Genomic DNA, 16,646 nt, shown 5'->3' on the forward strand with positions numbered 1-16,646 from the left:
TACTGACATCTGTACTGACCGTGACGTCCTGCTGATGTTCAACTGAGAATGTAGAGATGAAGATCTCAGACATGAGGCTTGTTCTATGCTCTGTTTGTTTTCTCAGAAGCCCTGACTGTATACAAAATGAAGCAAAGGGGGACCAGCAGTTGGCGTAGTGGCTATGTCGCTGGACTCCCGCGCAATCAACTGCGGGCAGTTGCCCAAACCTGGTGGCTTTAACTCATGCTGGGCATGTGTGTGTGTGTGCCCAAGATCCCGAGAGGAGAATGGAGGAGAAGGGATTGTGGTATGGCCATCCCCACTGGGGGGTGATTTCTTGCCTCCTGTCTCTCTGTCTGTCTCTGTCTTTCTGGCAAGCACATGCGCCCTATAGCCAAAACCTCTCAAAATAAAAAAAGAAAAGAAAAAAATATGGAGCAAAGGTTAATGGACCCTAAGGTACCCAAGGGCCAAAGAAGCCTCAGTTCTGGATTCTGGGCCGAGAGATCCAGAATGGACCTAAGTGTACTGCCAGGCCTCCACTCGAGATGCAGGATTCCCTCACTACCGCAGTGGGAATTCATGAAGATGTGATTCGCAGCTCGTCACTCCGCTGCCTAGAACCCTCCGAGAGCTGGTGTTCACATCGCGTGCATATGTAAAACATTTGGGCACTTTACTATCCATGTCATACTCAAATTAAAATTTAAGGAAAAAAAAAGGGGTCAGCAGGTGGCATGGTGGTAAAGGCACTAGATTCCCATATGGTCAACCACAGTTCGAGTCCTGGACTCAGCAGCTTGAACACGTACATGCATGCCCAAAATCCTGAGAGCAGAATGGAGGAAAAGGGATCGTGTCGTGGCCATCCCCATAGGGAATGATTTCTCACCTTCCCTCTCTCTGTCTCTCTCCACTATCTCCAGCGAGCACATGGTGCCCTATGGCAAAAGCCTAAAATAAACAAAACACACACGAACACACACACACACACACACGCACACACACTCCTGCCAGTTATTTGGGAATAAATCTCATCTCCAAACCACGGCTGCACAGGCCCCCATGAGACCCTCCTGCCTCCCTCCCTGAAGGGACAATGTCCATTTCCTAGGACCATACTGAGCTCCTTTCTAGCCCAGTCCACATCCCTCCCCAGGGTGCACACGGGCAGTCCTGCTCCCTGCCTCCTGCATTCCCAGCTGCCCACCTCCCTTCAGGGGAAACACCGCTCCTCCCAGACCCCACATTCTAAATCGGGCTCCCCAGGCATTCTCTCACGTCTCTCCTTCCTCATCCTTTGTAGCATTTATCACACCCAGGGAATGCTGTCATCATCTGTGAGTTTGTTCCTACCTGTGTCCCTCCAGGAAAATGGGAATTGGGCTTGCCTGGTTCCCCAATCTACTTCCTGCTCATAGTAGTACTGAGTCTGATACTTGGAGGGGCTCAAAAGTATCTGTCAAGGGCTGACCCTGTGGCAGAGTGACCAACCTTGGTTCAAATCTCAGCCTGAAAAAAATATGCCAGGCACATGTGCATGCATGTCCCAAATCCCAAAAGGATAGAGATGGAGGAGAAGGGAATGTGGCGTGGCTGTTCCCCATTAGGGTTGGTTTCTCCCTCTCTCTCTCTTTCTCTCTCCGGTGAGAGTGCACACTCTCTGGGAATTTAAAAAAAAATCAGAGTATGCCTTTTGGCAACACGTCCCAGTACCTCAGTGTCTTCGTCTGTGCAATGCACACTACCTCGGTGACAAGGCTGCCGTGGCACTACTGCTGAGACGACACATGAGGACAGCCTTTGTCTTCCCTGGTTCTCAAGTTTAACAAATAACACTTCTGTCCACACAACAAAATAGTGAAAGATTGAGTCTAGCTACCGGGGAAAAAGAAACATTCCATCCGCTTGGACCCTCCTGAAAAGACACCCTCGGCTGCCTTTTCTTGAGGCTGACCCATTTGAGTTCCTTTATCTGATCCTCAAAGGCTTTTGTTTCTCAGCCCTGAAATCTGGGGGCTGAGAAACAAAATCCGCACTCTGAGATGGCTCCAGGACCTCCTCCCACTGACTATGTTATTGCAAGTTCACTGTTTTACAAAGTGTTAGACCCTAGAGGGCTGCTCATGTGTATAAAAACGAGATGTCGAAACGGTTTACCTATGATGTTCACCGTACTATCCACTTCATTTTTTATAGCTGAAGTCAGGGCCGCATACTCAGGAGAAAGATCACTCACTCCATTACTAAGCCCCAAAGATGACTCAACTGGTTCTTGCTAGGAAGAAGAAAAGAAAAAAGAATTGAAAACACTTCCTTCCCCCTCCCTTTTCTTAGCTTAAATTCTACCCTCCATCTGTTCTCTTGAGCTAGGGTCATTCCTTTTTGTCTCCCAAGTGTACTTCCTACCCTTTAAAATTGGCTCAGAGTTAATGCAGCGCATTTCCACACAGAGCATGAGGCTGGGTATTATTCAGTTTCTTCCATTGTCCTTCGAGAAGATGGTACCGGCACGTGTGGCTGGCTTTTAGGAAAGCCTTTCACCTGTCAGCAATCACTTTGGTGTTCAGCAGAGCTGCATAACTATCTGTCAAGTGCTGCAATGCCTGGATTCCAAGTCTTTTGCTATGAGAGAGTGCTCCAAAGAGTCAACTCTCCGCCTTCTCTCTAAAGAGGGAATGAGGCCACCACTTTATGACTTTTTCGTAGGAAAAGCTTTACTGAGGAAGCTGTGGATGAACTCTCCTCAGATGTGGCTTCCCATGGACCCTGGCCACCGGAGCATCCTGCACATGGTAGCTGGCTGGCATGGGCCACACTCACAGCTGAAGTTTCCCTCTCCCTGGCCCGAGTCCAACCTGGCAAGGCGCCATCTAAATGCGCTTCAAGTACCTGGATATCCCATCCAGTCCAACAGGCTACACACTCCTACTAATGACATGATGAGAATGAAGTCCTTCCCCGTATTAGAGCTCCACGTTTCCACTTTATTCGAGTGCACTAGAGCCCTCCATGCCCTCTGAGATTAGCAACCATCCCTGGGAAAGCCCGTCCTAAGGCTCATATTGACGTTCGACATTTTGATGAGACAGCTTTTCTGCAAGGTTAGACTGCATTTGCTTCTGTGATAGAGTTCAAGTCAGACAAAAGCCACAGGACAACTCTAAGGAACCAAATGGGAAAGAGGGTGGAGGGGCAGAAGGAACACAGGACTAGAAGCAGAGGATCGTGTGGTGCAGCTGTGACAATGCTTTGAAGCAAGGGATGGCAAGATTTGGGACACACACACATGTGGCTGATGTAAATTTCAAGCCTCTGGGTCTAGGACTTGAACCACGTTTAAGTCCTGGGTCCAGTACTTGAACCACTCCCGTGTGGGAGTCCAGCGACATAATTACTATGTCATCTGCTGGTCCCGATACAGTTGTACTTTAAATCCATATTTTCACAATTTTTTTAAAAGATTTGCCTTAGAGTGCATGTGCTTGCCAGAGAGAGAAGGAAACAAAGACAGTGAGAGGGGAAGTGAGAAATCACCCCACGGGAGGGATGGCCATGCTGCAATTCCTTCTCCATCCTGCTCTCAGGAGCTAGGGCACACATGCACATGTGCCTGACATGATTTTCAAGCCACCAGGTCCAGGACTCAAACCATGGTTGGCCATGTGGGAGTCAAGCAACGTAACTGCTATGCTATCTGTTGGCCCCTCCATGGCATTTATTATTAAGTAAATGCTCTCTATGGTCAAAGGTCACCCATAAAACTCTGGCCTTCCAAATCCAATGACTCAAGTCTTTTTCCCTCGACCCCATACTCTGACTCCCAATAGGGAAGACTATACTCTCCCTTCTTTACAACCTCAACCACTTGACTGCTACTATTTCCAACCTCTTCGATGGCACCGTCCTTTCTTGATGGCCCCTTAAAAGCCCTTTTTCACTCTCCCTTCCCAATGGTGCATGCTGGACATTTCATTATTCCACTTTCATTTCCTCAATTCCCTCAAAAGGCCCTGAGTACAGGGTATCTGAAGAAATTATGGAAAGAACTGCTCATTTTTATGGGTTTCTTTGGATGTCTTAAGCTATATTTTACTCTTTCTGTTTCTAGGTTTCTTATAGTAAAAGTAATGAGGCTGTCAGACTTGCACAGATTTAAAAACCTAAATTATTCTGATTTCTCAATTGAAGACCTCTTAGTGTTTCACATGATCTACAGTTTAATTAGCGGCAAGTGATACTTCTATCACTTTACACTTGAGAAAAGTATGACTCAGAGACTCAATTAATTTTCCAAGATCATACTGCTTTTAGCCTGCAGAGATACAGGAGCTGAACTTTGTCTTTGGTCATGCAATATGGTGCCATCGCAGGAGTTTTCCATCTTAATAAACCCTTCTGTCCTGCACTAATTTCAATAGCGACTCCAACTGGACTATTTTAAACACTATTCCTTCCATTTCTACCTTTATCCATACTACACTTCTATAATACAGCAGTATTTTCTATCAATGGAGATTTAAAGAGACTATTTTTTGAACTGTTTTTACCCCTGCCGTTCCCGCATTAAATTTTAAACACCTTAAAGTTATATGTAATCTAGTGTAATAGAAAGAAGATTATGATGATAATAAAATAAAAAAATAAAAAAAAAATTTTAAACACCTATCAATTTCTTTTTTCTTTTTTTTTGCTATAGGGCATGTGTGCTTGCCAGAAAGACAGAGAGACAGAAAGCGAGAAGCCGCCCTCCCAGGGCAGATGGCCACATCGCAATGCCTTCTCCTCCATTCTCCTCTTGGGACCTTGGGCACACACGCACACGCACCCGGCGTGAGTTTAAGTCACTGGGTCTGGGACTTGAACCGCAGTCAACTACATGGGAATCCAGCGACACAGTCATTATGCCAACTGCTGGTCCCAAAAGCCTATCAATTTCAAAGTCTTCAGTGCAAACCTTCTCACTGACACTATCACTCCGGAAGGATGACAATACAGTAAGTCGTACAGTAAACTATAGCCAGTACCTCCCTGAAAGGTCTCCATCCAGGGAGAACAAAGCCCACGAAAGAAGGATCCTCACTATACTCAGTCAAAATTTTTCAACAGATTAGAAGTAGGGCTATCTAATCTATATTAAAAATTCAAGGACACCACATTAAGCAAAGGGATGTACAGCTCCTCTGTCACCTGTGCACAGAGATCTGCAGGTCCTGAATGGCCTTTGCCTGCAGCCTCTCCAGGTCCTCTCTGGTGATCTGTCTCAACTGCACCCCGCTCTGCTGCATCATAACCTGGCCTGAATCTGAACCAACTTTCTCCTGTTCCCTCTCCCTGCAGATATAGACTGTCCTGTAAAACAAGTAGCCTGTGGCTTTCTTCGTTTCTAATCTTTTTTGCCACCTTCCAGAGAAAACCAAAAAAGATTATGCTTTGGTTCAGATTTCTCCATGGTGCCTTAACTCTGCCAAATATGTGTGTTTAAGAATGTTTTTTTGTAATTATAGAATCCAAGGTTGGATTTACAGTTTAAAAGATTTTCAACAGAAGCAATAGTACATGAGAGATTTCAGGGGCAAAGCTGGCTGTCTTTAGACCTATAAAAAAAATGCACCTTTGGCTGTTTTCAAAGCTATGCTTGCGGGGTGAACTCGGGGGTGGGTCAGCAGTACAGGACTGCAGAGGGTTTCTGCTGGCCCACGTCCCTCATCCCTCCACTCCCAGCCCATTCTGTGTCATTCATGTGTCAAAATCCTTTGGCTAGATCTCTCCTCCTTTAACGTTTAACAGAAAGGGCTCCCAATCCACTTCCCACGCCCTAAAACGCCCTATTCATTTATACAAAGCCAGTCTCCTTGAAGCCAAATATAAGGATGTCCAATTTAAGGGCATTTCCAAGTCTGTGCTAACCAAAATTTCAGGCTGAAAGCTGGGCTTCACAGGAAACTGAACTTAGTAGGGTTGAAGAAGCCTCAACACTGCTAAGTACAGAAGCTCTAGTCAATCAAGTTGGTGCCTCCTGCTGGTCTGAAAAAACCCTCCCCAAGTTCTTCCCTTGGAACCAGACCATCCTCATTCTCTTCCTCCCCCTTCTCACTGCATCTTCCCTTTTGACTTTTCTTCCCTCAGCTCATTTTTCTTTCCCTCTTCTCCTTGGGTCTTTTTTTAAATAACTGCCCTACCTGCACATCATAAAGCTTTTCTTTCAGAGAAGGCACCTCCAATACCATTCTTGAGCAAATAACCATCCATCTGCACCTCCAACACTTACCTGGCTCTACACCTGTTAAATCCAGTTCCTTATCTCACATACATGCTCTACGGGGCTCCATGCCATTTTAAGCCCAACATGTTCAAAGGTCAACAACTCCGCTTCTCCACAAAATGGGCACCATTCTCAACTTTCCCTCTCTGAGGTTTAGGATCTCAGAGGCTTTCTCTTTCATTCACTCCTGTCTATGTCCTCCATAGCCTCTTCCATACTCTGGAAAAATGTCTCCTCTGCATTCCAGTGGCCGGCATCTCTGCCCACACTTTCTACTGCAGTCTCTCCTCCCCTCTCACTGCAAGAAAGATGTCCCTTACATAGCAGTTCCATCACACACAGCAGTTTTCTACTGTGAGGAGTTCAACTGTGCCTTAATTCATAAAAATCATCCGTAGGGGCTATTTACCCCAACAGTTTTCAAACTGTGCTCCGAGCAGCCCTCGCAAAGGCCACCAACAGAGGAAGGGAGGAACCAGACCAGGGAGGAACCAGACCGGGCAGGATAAGCCTGATAACCTATTTCATCCAGCACAGCTCTGCTTTGATCAGTTTTTCAAGAGACTTGCTGGCATGTGTTTTCATCTGATCAACATTTAAAAATTGAAGACCTCGACCAACCCATGAAGGGCTTGCTCTAGGAGCAGTCCTGGCAGGTGGTCATTTGCCTGTCTTTGAACAGTGACAAGGTACACACTGCATTTCAATCCAACTCACCTCACTGTCAAGAGCCAGCAGCTCTATGAAAACATTCTGCTGAAGCAACACATGCTTTTCTGCAACTTCCACCGAGAGGTCTACATTCAGAACTAATAAAGACCAAGCCTTCATCAAGTTTCTCTAGATGCCCTTCTCAATTGTATTTCCAGCACAACACTAGTGCATTGACTAGAAGCACTTTACAGTTTCAAAGTATGTCTATTTCAGTGGCAAACAACCCTGAGGCAGGAAGTAGGCTTTTATAGCCACCCTTCCTACACATCTTTACCCTCCATTGTTCTCACCCACAACTCCTGCTCTATTTAAGAGAGTTTCCAGCGCACTAAAAGAAGACCGCACAACCGCTCTAATCTCTCAGCTTTCATTCAGGAGCCTCCCACTGCTGGGAAATTACCATTTTACCTGTCCACCCCAAAGTCTGGTTCAGGTCCCTCAGCTTCCAAAGGCTGAGAGGCACTGGGTAATGTAAAAGAGCATGGACTTGGGACCAGCAGATGGCAATAATGGTTATACTGCTGAACTCCCATGTAGTCAACTGCAGTTCAAGTCTTGCTCCCAGTGGCTTAACTCACGCTGGGCACATGTGTGTGCATGCCCAAAATCTCAAGAGGAGAACAGAGAAGAAGGGATTGTCATGTGGTCATCTCTGCTGAGGGGTGATTTCTCACTTTCTGTTTCTCTGGCGAGTACATGTGCCCTATAGCAAAAAATCTCTCTTTAAAAAAAGGGGGGACATGGGCTCTAGAGTTGAACTGATTGAATTTGGATTCATCATTTCAATTCAATTCATCATTTGCAATGCTCCCATAATGTACTGCAATCTCAGAGCAATGACTCAGCCTTTCTATGCCTCCATTTCCTAAATATCTGCCCATCAGAGAACTAAATGAGATAATAATTACCACTTGGAACTTGGTAGGAGCTCAAACATGTCAACTACCACCCTTCTGTTTTACTTTCAATCCTTACGGTTCTTGGCCTTGCCTGAATCCCACAGAGCAGTATGTCTCATGGCATTTTTTGAAACACACATATGCATTGATGCTGGGTGACCCGGTATTGCTCGTTATTATTTTTCTTGCTCTTATTCTCCTAACTAGACAGTCACTTCCACACAGATAGGGGTGAGTTTAACTAAAACATGGCTTGCTGAGTAAATAGGATATACTCACTAAAAGAATATCAAAGAAAGTTGAAGTGGCATTTCTGCGTCTAGTGCATGGCCAATGAGCCTTGGGTCTTGCAGTCTTGCAGAAACTATTTCCTTAGGGGGAACGCAGAACATGGAGGTAAATATTCTAAGTGACCCAAGAAAAATTTTGAGCTTCAGTCCACATGCTCTCAGCACAGTTTGCTAACTAAGACTTCAATTCAACTTGGCGACTAGGCTGCCAGTTATGACATAAAAGACAAACAGAAGAAGCCTACCTAGTCTATCCAATTACATATCTACATAGGACATGTGACCTTGAAGCTTAGGTGTTCTGAAAGTAATGTTTTACTAGCTCAGAAAGATAAAGTCCTTTGACTGTACAGATCTAGACAACTGAGAACTAACTTCTGAAACATTCTACAGGGACAATAAGTCAATACAATGCTTTGGCTGTCCTGAACCACAGACCTTGGGAAGGCCATTGGCCTTATCTGCGTCCCACGATTACATTGTAAGCCATATACAAACATATTTAAATTCAAAAGTTAGGCAGGGCACATGTCTGATGAATTATCTGTCTTCTGCTGAAGGAGCAATGTGCTCCTGAGAAATAAGTTTTAAGTGCTAACTCTCTCTTTATCATTTGTATTTAGACAAGGATTTCGTAATAGAGACTTTGCTGAGATGAAACTTGATCCACATGGTTGTTCCTAAAGGGAACCTTTCACTTATTTCCCTGAGTCAAGATGACCAACCCCCAACCAGAGCTGTACCTTCCCAGCTGGCTCATGCCAGGTGAGAGACACTGCCTTCTGCTGATTGACTGCAGATCCCTTACACTATGTCATCCTTCTAAGATGCACATTCTTCACATTTCCACATCCTTGAAGTAGGGTGTGTCTTATGATTGATTATATGTCATTCTTTCTGTATATATTTCATACATAAAATAATAGTGCATCTTATAATCATTGGCAACTGACATTCATTGGAATATGATGGATATATATGAGCAAAGTGTGTTAGCCCATTCTATTATGCCATTCATTTTGATTAGGCACAACAGTAAATCCCCTCACTCCTACCTCACGTGTGATAGTCATTATGCATCTATTTAGGCAATAAGTGCCTATGCATCTATCCTGTGAACAAATATGTTTTAAATAGCCCTTCTGTGCCAGGCTCTGAGCTAGATACTGTGAAGATAGTAGTAAATATGATAGTCACACCTAAGACTGTAGCAAATTCCAGCCAGCAGGTGGTGTGCAAGAGAAGGTGCTGGATCCCATATGACCCACTTGAGTCCTGGACCTTGTGGCTTGAAAATCACACTGGGCGTGCATGTGTGTGTGCGTGTGTGTGTGTGTGTGTGCGTGCCCAAAATCCCAAGAAGAAAAAGGAGGAGAAGGAATAAGGGATTGTGACACAGTCATCTAGGAGGAGTGGGGTGTGATTTCTCACTTTCCCTCCCTGTCTCTCTCTGGCAAGCACATCCATCATATAACCAAAAACAAAACAAAACAAAACAAAACAAAAACAAAAAAAACACTAAACTAAAAGAAACTCAATATAGGCTAACAACAAGGTCTTTTTTTTAATTGTAAAGAAAAATAAATATTTAAAAAAGTAAGGTAAGGGAAACCTACAGATTAAAAAAATTAAGAGACAAAATTCACATGTAGATCTTATATAGATCTTAATTCAAGTAAACAAACTATATTAAAGTTAAGACATTTATGAGACAACTGGGAATCAGAACACTGGCTGAATATTGATGATATTGAGAAATTACTGCCAATTGTTTTTCAGGAGCAATAATGATAACTGTGGTACTTTTAAAGAGAATTTATCTATTAAAGATATGTGCTGAAATGCTTATGGAAAAAATAATGCAATATTTGGAATTTGCTTCAAGCAACTGAAATTTGTGTTGTAAGTCAAAAATGGTTGAATATCTGCAATTTCATATTGAAAGTAGGGTAGTGGGTGGCGGTACCAATGGAACAAAATTGGCCTTGAGCTGATTAATGCTGAAATTAGGGTGATGGTCTATGGGATAAATTTTACTCATCTGTCTTCTTTCTATGTCATTAAATTTTTCCACAATAAAGTTAAAGCCAAATTAGGCCTTAATACTGTGCTATATTTAAAATAAGCCGCAAACTAAAACTACTGAAAATGAAACTGGAAGTATCACTACTAAAATCCTCTGCCTAAAGCGTTTATTTTCCATGGCAGAGGTGAACAGCTCGGAAACTTGTAACGATTTAGCTGCATGGTCCCTGAACATCTAACTACTAACTTTCTATCTGAAGGACATTATTTTGTAGTCTTCCCAACTATTTCAATTTACTGGCTTGTTTTTGAGTTTGTGCATTCTGAAAAGCTATTGTTTTTTTTTTTCAATGGTTATTAGAAATCAGAATATTTAGTATCTTCTTCAAGTTCAATTCTCAATAACCAAGTGACTTACTTAGATGTTTGTCACTCAATGGTCTCGAGCGAGCCCCGGTTTCTTCACCTGCACCCAACAGTCAGCGAACTTGCTTTCTCATTCTCTCTCTCTCTCTCTCTGATAGGTTTGAGACTTTAGCGTCTGCTTTCCCCTTAGCCACTGAAGCTCAAGCCCTCCCTAATTTTCCATGGGATAGCAGCCTCTTCTCACACTGTTGAACAAGGGCTACCCAATCTGTGCACAAAGATCCTCAAGCTTCAGGGGAGTTCAGATTACCACGTCTATTGCAAAGCTCACAGACATATATATCCCTCTGGAAAACCCTTGAGAGCTACATACGATGGTTCTACACTGTGGCAGAAAGGAATGAGAACCATACTACCAGAGTGCTTGAGTTGACTACTATGTTCCTCACTCAATGGCCTGGCATGGACTATATATAAAATAGAGCTAATGCACAGAAGTACCTAATGCTTAATGTATACTAAAATATATTTAATAGCATAAAAACATACTCATAGTATCAGACATAAGTGGATGCTGGAACTGAGCTGCAACTAGGTGGCCAGTTGGCAACAGTTGTAGTGACCAGATGGAGGCTTCTGACTGTCAAGCTCAGTGTGAATTTGTGACTTCATTCATAAATTTCTCAGTGAAATTGGATTAAGCAGGGGTTATGTGTACCTGGGTCTGCAAGTGGGTACATGCCAAAGGGGAGACATGTAAAGCACATAAAACAAACAGCAAAAGAAGAAAGACTGAACAACCCGTAGAGCTCTTATTACTTATTTTTAGAAAATGGGCTATGAATCATCAATAGGGTCACAACTTTGGCTTTCTCTCTGAACAACCAAAGATTACCTTGATATGTTTAACTCTGTCTTCTTTTTCTGTCTTTGGTTTCTTTCCTGCAAACAAGAAAAGTAGACTTAAATTAATTCCCAAAGGCTATGCAGGACAACATATCTCCCAGATTAATTCTTTCTGAAACTCTTAATGAACCTTTTGCTTGAATCTGTACATGATTAAAATTTCAAATGGATCTTTTCTTATCTCTGGTCACTTGAAAGTCACTTTTCCGAATTAGGCAAGGGCAGAATGATCACTTACAATATGAAAAGGTGTTCTACTTGTGAAGGCAATCGAGCTTTAGAAGTAAAGAAATGACAAAGTCCTGCGGTCTCTCTTCAGTGATGTGTTTGATCAGCAAACAGCTTTACCTTTCTTAGAAGGCCGTTCAGATAAGGGCAACATCCGGTACACTCTGAAGGCATTGTTTCCTTTCTTTATGCTTTTATCCTTCACTTCTTCAATATCAGGCAAGGAGTTCATGGCACATCGGAAATTCGCCTTCCATGTTTTTGGATCAGGTTTATCTACTCCTGGTTGATGCTTTCCTAACAAAACAGTCAAAGGTTAAAAAAGAGGGAAAAAATAGGCACACGGTGAGAAATTTCTGGAAACAGCATTGCTGGCCAGGTAGTACTCAGGGGACACCTACAGTGACCAACCATCCTGGTTTGTCTGGGATTGAGAAGGTTCTTGGGATTTGGAAATTTTATTTTTAAAACCTAATTCTGGGTAAACTGAGATAAGCTGGCTATCCTGGTTCTACCAAATAGCTTAGGAGAAAAAATAATAAATGGCGAATCGACATAAGTCATACAGAATGCTGGAAGGCTGAAGGCCAACAGGCAGAAGTAACTCGAGTGTATCTTGTTTATCTGACTCTCAAGTATTAAGTAAAAAGTCTATTCCTGCAAATAACTCCTTATTTAATTTTTTTTTAGAGGTTTTTGCTATAGGGCGTGTGTGTTCGCCAGAAAGACAGAGAGAGACAGAGAGACAGAAAGAGAGAAACCACCCCCCCCGTGGGGATGGCCACCCCACAAACCCTTCTCCTCCATTCTCTTCTCAGGATCTTGGGCACGCACGCACATGGGCCTGGCGTGAGTTTAAGCCACCAGGTCTGGGACTCGAACCACAGTCAACTACATGGGAGTCCAGCGACATAGTGTTATGCCAACTGTTTTTCCCTAATTTATATATATATATATATATATATATTTATTTATATATCCAGACTATCTTTTGTGAAGACAAATTCAACCCAAGTTTATAGCTCCAGAATCCATGTGTTTATATTCCCCTGAAAAAGCAAGGGGAATTTATCAGAACATCACACTTACAGGAAATTTGAAAACTCGTATTCTGCAGTATGGGTGAAACATCACTTCTGAGTGATACACTTTGTACCTCATGCCTGAAGACAAGTCACATATTTTTCAGAGCTATCTGCATGAGGCCATAAGTCAGGATATTTTATTATATGTATAAAAAAAAAAGAAAAGTAAAGTAAATAATTGCAACTGCTTCTACAAATGATGCAGAGTTTTCATACCTGTGTGGATCGCCCAATTTCTAAAGAGTGGTGCGTCTTTTTCCACATCCCATCCATGTCTAGCCGCATGCATCCAGGGGATCTGAAAAATTTTCTTTTCCTAAAAGAAAAGGAAAAAGTAAACAAGAACTGTAGCTGTGGGTTTTGGCCAACTATTAAAGAGGGATCTAAAATTCTAGCTAGTAAGATTCTCCTGTTTACTGAAATTTTGACAGTAAAGTCTACTGTACACAAAACCCACTTACCCACCAGATCCCAAATCATTTTTTATTTAAGTAATTAACATAAAATAGTCTTACATGTTTGTGGAGCACAATGTGATTTTTCAGTACAAGAATACACTGTGTGTGATTAATAATGAGCAAATTCATCATCTCAACCGTTTGTCATAGCATTCTACCCTGGGTGAGATCCAGAGTCTCCCATAGTCTGTCAGGGCAGGAATGTATTCCGAGGTCAAAGGTGATGACTTGGGCTATACTAGTGTACTCCATTATTTATACCTCTTCTCTAATTTTGTTTTTTTTTTTTTTAGGTTTTTGCCTTAGGGTATGTACACTTGTGGGAAAGAGACAAATGCAGGGAAAATGAGAAATCACTCTCCAGGGAGGATGGCCGTGCAGCAATTCCTTTTCCTCCATTCTCCTCTCTGGATTTGGGGCACATAGCCACCCACATGCACCTAGCATGATTTTCAAGCTGCCAGGTCCAAGACTCGAAGCACAGTTAGTCATGTGGGAATCCAGTGCCTTAACCACCATGCCACCTGCCGGCCCTGTAAGCCTCTTCTCTTTTATAGGACCACTGGTAACTGGCCACTGACTGAAACTTCTGATGCTTGTTATGAAATTTATTCCCATCATTTGGTATATAGAAACTCCAACTGCCTAGGGAAATAACACCCCTTCTGCTGATAAAAGAGAAGTTGGGTATATTCGTCAGTGACCAAAAAGCTCCATCTGCTTGTGTATCCAACAGAAATGACCAGCTTTGTCTAATGTTGTAATTCTTCACGTCTACTGCATGAAATAGCATGGAACAGCCAGAAGGACATGTAAAGATGTAGAGGACTATGGGATGTGCTATCATTTTCTGGAGGAAAAAAATCCCTCAATACAATCCTTACACACAGGTCTATCTTTTTATAGCCTAAGCAGGTAACTCAAAACAGCCGAAGTCCGCCCTGGCAAACACAAGAGTAGAAACGAATGCTAGAGAAACAAAGTCATACTCATGTAACTATATATGTGAAGCCTGGCTTGGCCAGAAGCTACGAAGGTACTTGTGGACTGTACATTTGTCTACCCATGTCCACGTTGGGCTTAATATCATACAACATCTCAAGAACAGAGTATGTTATAATTTCCATTTTACAGTTGAGGAAACTTGAAGAACAGAACTAAATCATTTTAATTTTCTTTCTTTTTTGGAGAGGTTTTTTATGCCATAGGGTGCATGCACTTGCCAGACAGACAGAAAGCGAGAAATCACCCCCAGGGGGGTTGGCCACATCATGATCCTGTCTCCGCCATTCTCCTCTCGGGATCTTGGGCACACACACACGCGCCTGGCATGAATTTTAAGCCACCGGGTCCAGGACGCAAACCATGGTCGACTACGCGGGAGTCCAGCGACAAAGCCATTACACTAACTGCTGGTCCCTTAATTTTCTTTTTCAGGAATTCAATGAAGTCAATCCACTGGAATTTTTGTTTTTGTTTTTTATTTCTTTGTGAGTGAGAAAGAGAGAGAGAGAAAAACAGGACACTCCACAGGGCCTTGATGCCATGATCCATCCCCAGCCTCAGTCAGCTTTGGATCACAGGCATGTATGTGCCTGGCACTCAGAGAGGTCTCTAGATGCGAACTCAGAATCTTACTGTGTGGATCAATCTTGTAGAGCATTGCATTTTACTGCTGCATCACCATCTGGCCTCAGAATTAAATTATTATTAATATTTTAATTGCCCAAGGGCATGTATGCTCACCAGAGAGAGAAAGAGAGGGAGAAAGAGCCACACAATTGGGTATGGTCACACTGTATTCCCTCTTCCTCCACCTCTCCCTCCTATTAGGATTTTTTGGCAAGTATACATGAGACATATGTTTTTCAAGCCACTGGGGCCAGGATTCAAGCATGGACAGCCACAGAGCATTCAGTTCCCAATGTAGAGTACTTAACCACTGTGCCATGGGGTCACTCTAAATTAAATGGTTTAGGCAAGCAACTTAGGGTACTAAATGTCTAAGTTAAAAAACAAAGTCATGTGATCCCATATTCAAGTACTCAACACCACCACACATTGTCTCTCAGCTTTTAGATGTAGAAGATCCTGTCCTATGACAGACCTGTTGACATAGAATCTATGGCGATTAAAGCCCAGGAAACTTTTTTTATAAAGCTCTCAGGGTAGTTCTGATAATTGCTAGATACGGGGATCCCTGCACTATGTACTGGGGAATAAAAGAAAATGTCAGTGGAGATTTTCCACCACTTTAGTCTCACACAATGAAGTATAGAAAGGGTCCCAGCTGTTCCAAAAGGGATTTGGTCCTCTCCACAACACCAATCACAAAACCAGTGCTAAATATAGTTCAGAAAATTGGAGTGTTTCCCAAACACTAGTAAAAAGAAAAATTCTGTCGTATTTTTAAAAATCAGTTAATAAAGAAGAATTGAAAGTGAGAGACTTTTCATAAACTCCTCCCTGTTCATTCTGCAGCTTCCACAGAAATAGCAAGGTTTCAGGTTAGCCACTTTCAAAAAGGGCAGATTAGAGAAGAGTTGAGTGAATTTTTACTTTTGAATGTAGATGCAAACCAGAGAGAAAAAAAAGTCACTTAATCCAGTTTCTTGGTGTTCACATGAAAATGAATAAAAATGAAAAGGAATCATTTTAGTGAAAGAACACTTTCTGAAGTGTGTACCCACAATGTACAGGTTTGTGCTTCAAGATAAAGATCCTTAAAAATTTGTGGTTATACTTTTTTCTAGGTCAAGGGAGTTCTGAGGTGAACAATCTTAAATCTCTCCCTCAAGACACAAAGTTGATACAGCTAAAACAGTTGCTTTTATTAAGCATTTGTACTTGTGCATGCGTGCACACACACAAACAAACTTAGTCTCACAGAAATTGTGCAAAAATTATGAAACCACAATAGCAATGACTGAAACTCACAGTATCTACTACAGTTCCTCTTGAAATGAGCAAAAATCCCAAATAGACCTTTCTTGAGGAAGAAGAAAACTTATACAAATGATTAACAATCATTCTGCTAGTCAAATGATTAACTGATCATTAAGTAAATACAAAACAACAAGGTAACAGTTCACATCCACTAGGCTAGCTGGACTTAAAAAAAAAACCTAAACAAAATAGTAACAAACGTTGGTGAGGATGTGGAGAAACTGGAACCCTCATACCTTGCTGGAGGGAATGTAAACTAGTGCGGCCATTGTGGATGACTGGCCATTCCTAAAAAATTTAAACAGAATTTTCAGATGGCCCAGTAATTTCACTCCTGGATATGTTCCCAACCAACTACAGACAGGTATTCATAGCAGCACCATTCACAAAAGCCAAAAGATGGAAAACACCTAAATGCCCACCCACTGATGAACGGATAAACAAAATTCTGTACATATTGTCAACGGAAGATTATTCAGTCA

General features: G+C 42.5%; 1 protein-coding gene across 5 annotated transcripts in view; it reads right to left on the reverse strand.

Annotated features, from left to right (window-relative positions):
- Positions 1-16,646, reverse strand: part of IRF2 (interferon regulatory factor 2) — a 116,219-nt gene that overhangs the window by 32,963 nt on the left and 66,610 nt on the right. For all 5 annotated transcript variants that reach the window (XM_006160432.3, XM_027776604.1, XM_027776603.1 and 2 more), the window contains 4 exons: positions 12,977-13,076; positions 11,796-11,972; positions 11,437-11,483; positions 2,143-2,260 (listed from right to left, as the gene is read on the reverse strand). In XM_006160432.3, coding sequence (XP_006160494.1) covers positions 2,143-2,260; positions 11,437-11,483; positions 11,796-11,972; positions 12,977-13,076 — 442 coding nt within the window. The remainder of the gene's footprint in view (positions 1-2,142; positions 2,261-11,436; positions 11,484-11,795; positions 11,973-12,976; positions 13,077-16,646) is intronic.

The sequence above is a fragment of the Tupaia chinensis genome, unplaced genomic scaffold (genome assembly GCF_000334495.1).
Source record: "Tupaia chinensis unplaced genomic scaffold, TupChi_1.0 Scaffold000685_1, whole genome shotgun sequence".
NCBI lineage: Eukaryota > Metazoa > Chordata > Mammalia > Scandentia > Tupaiidae > Tupaia > Tupaia belangeri.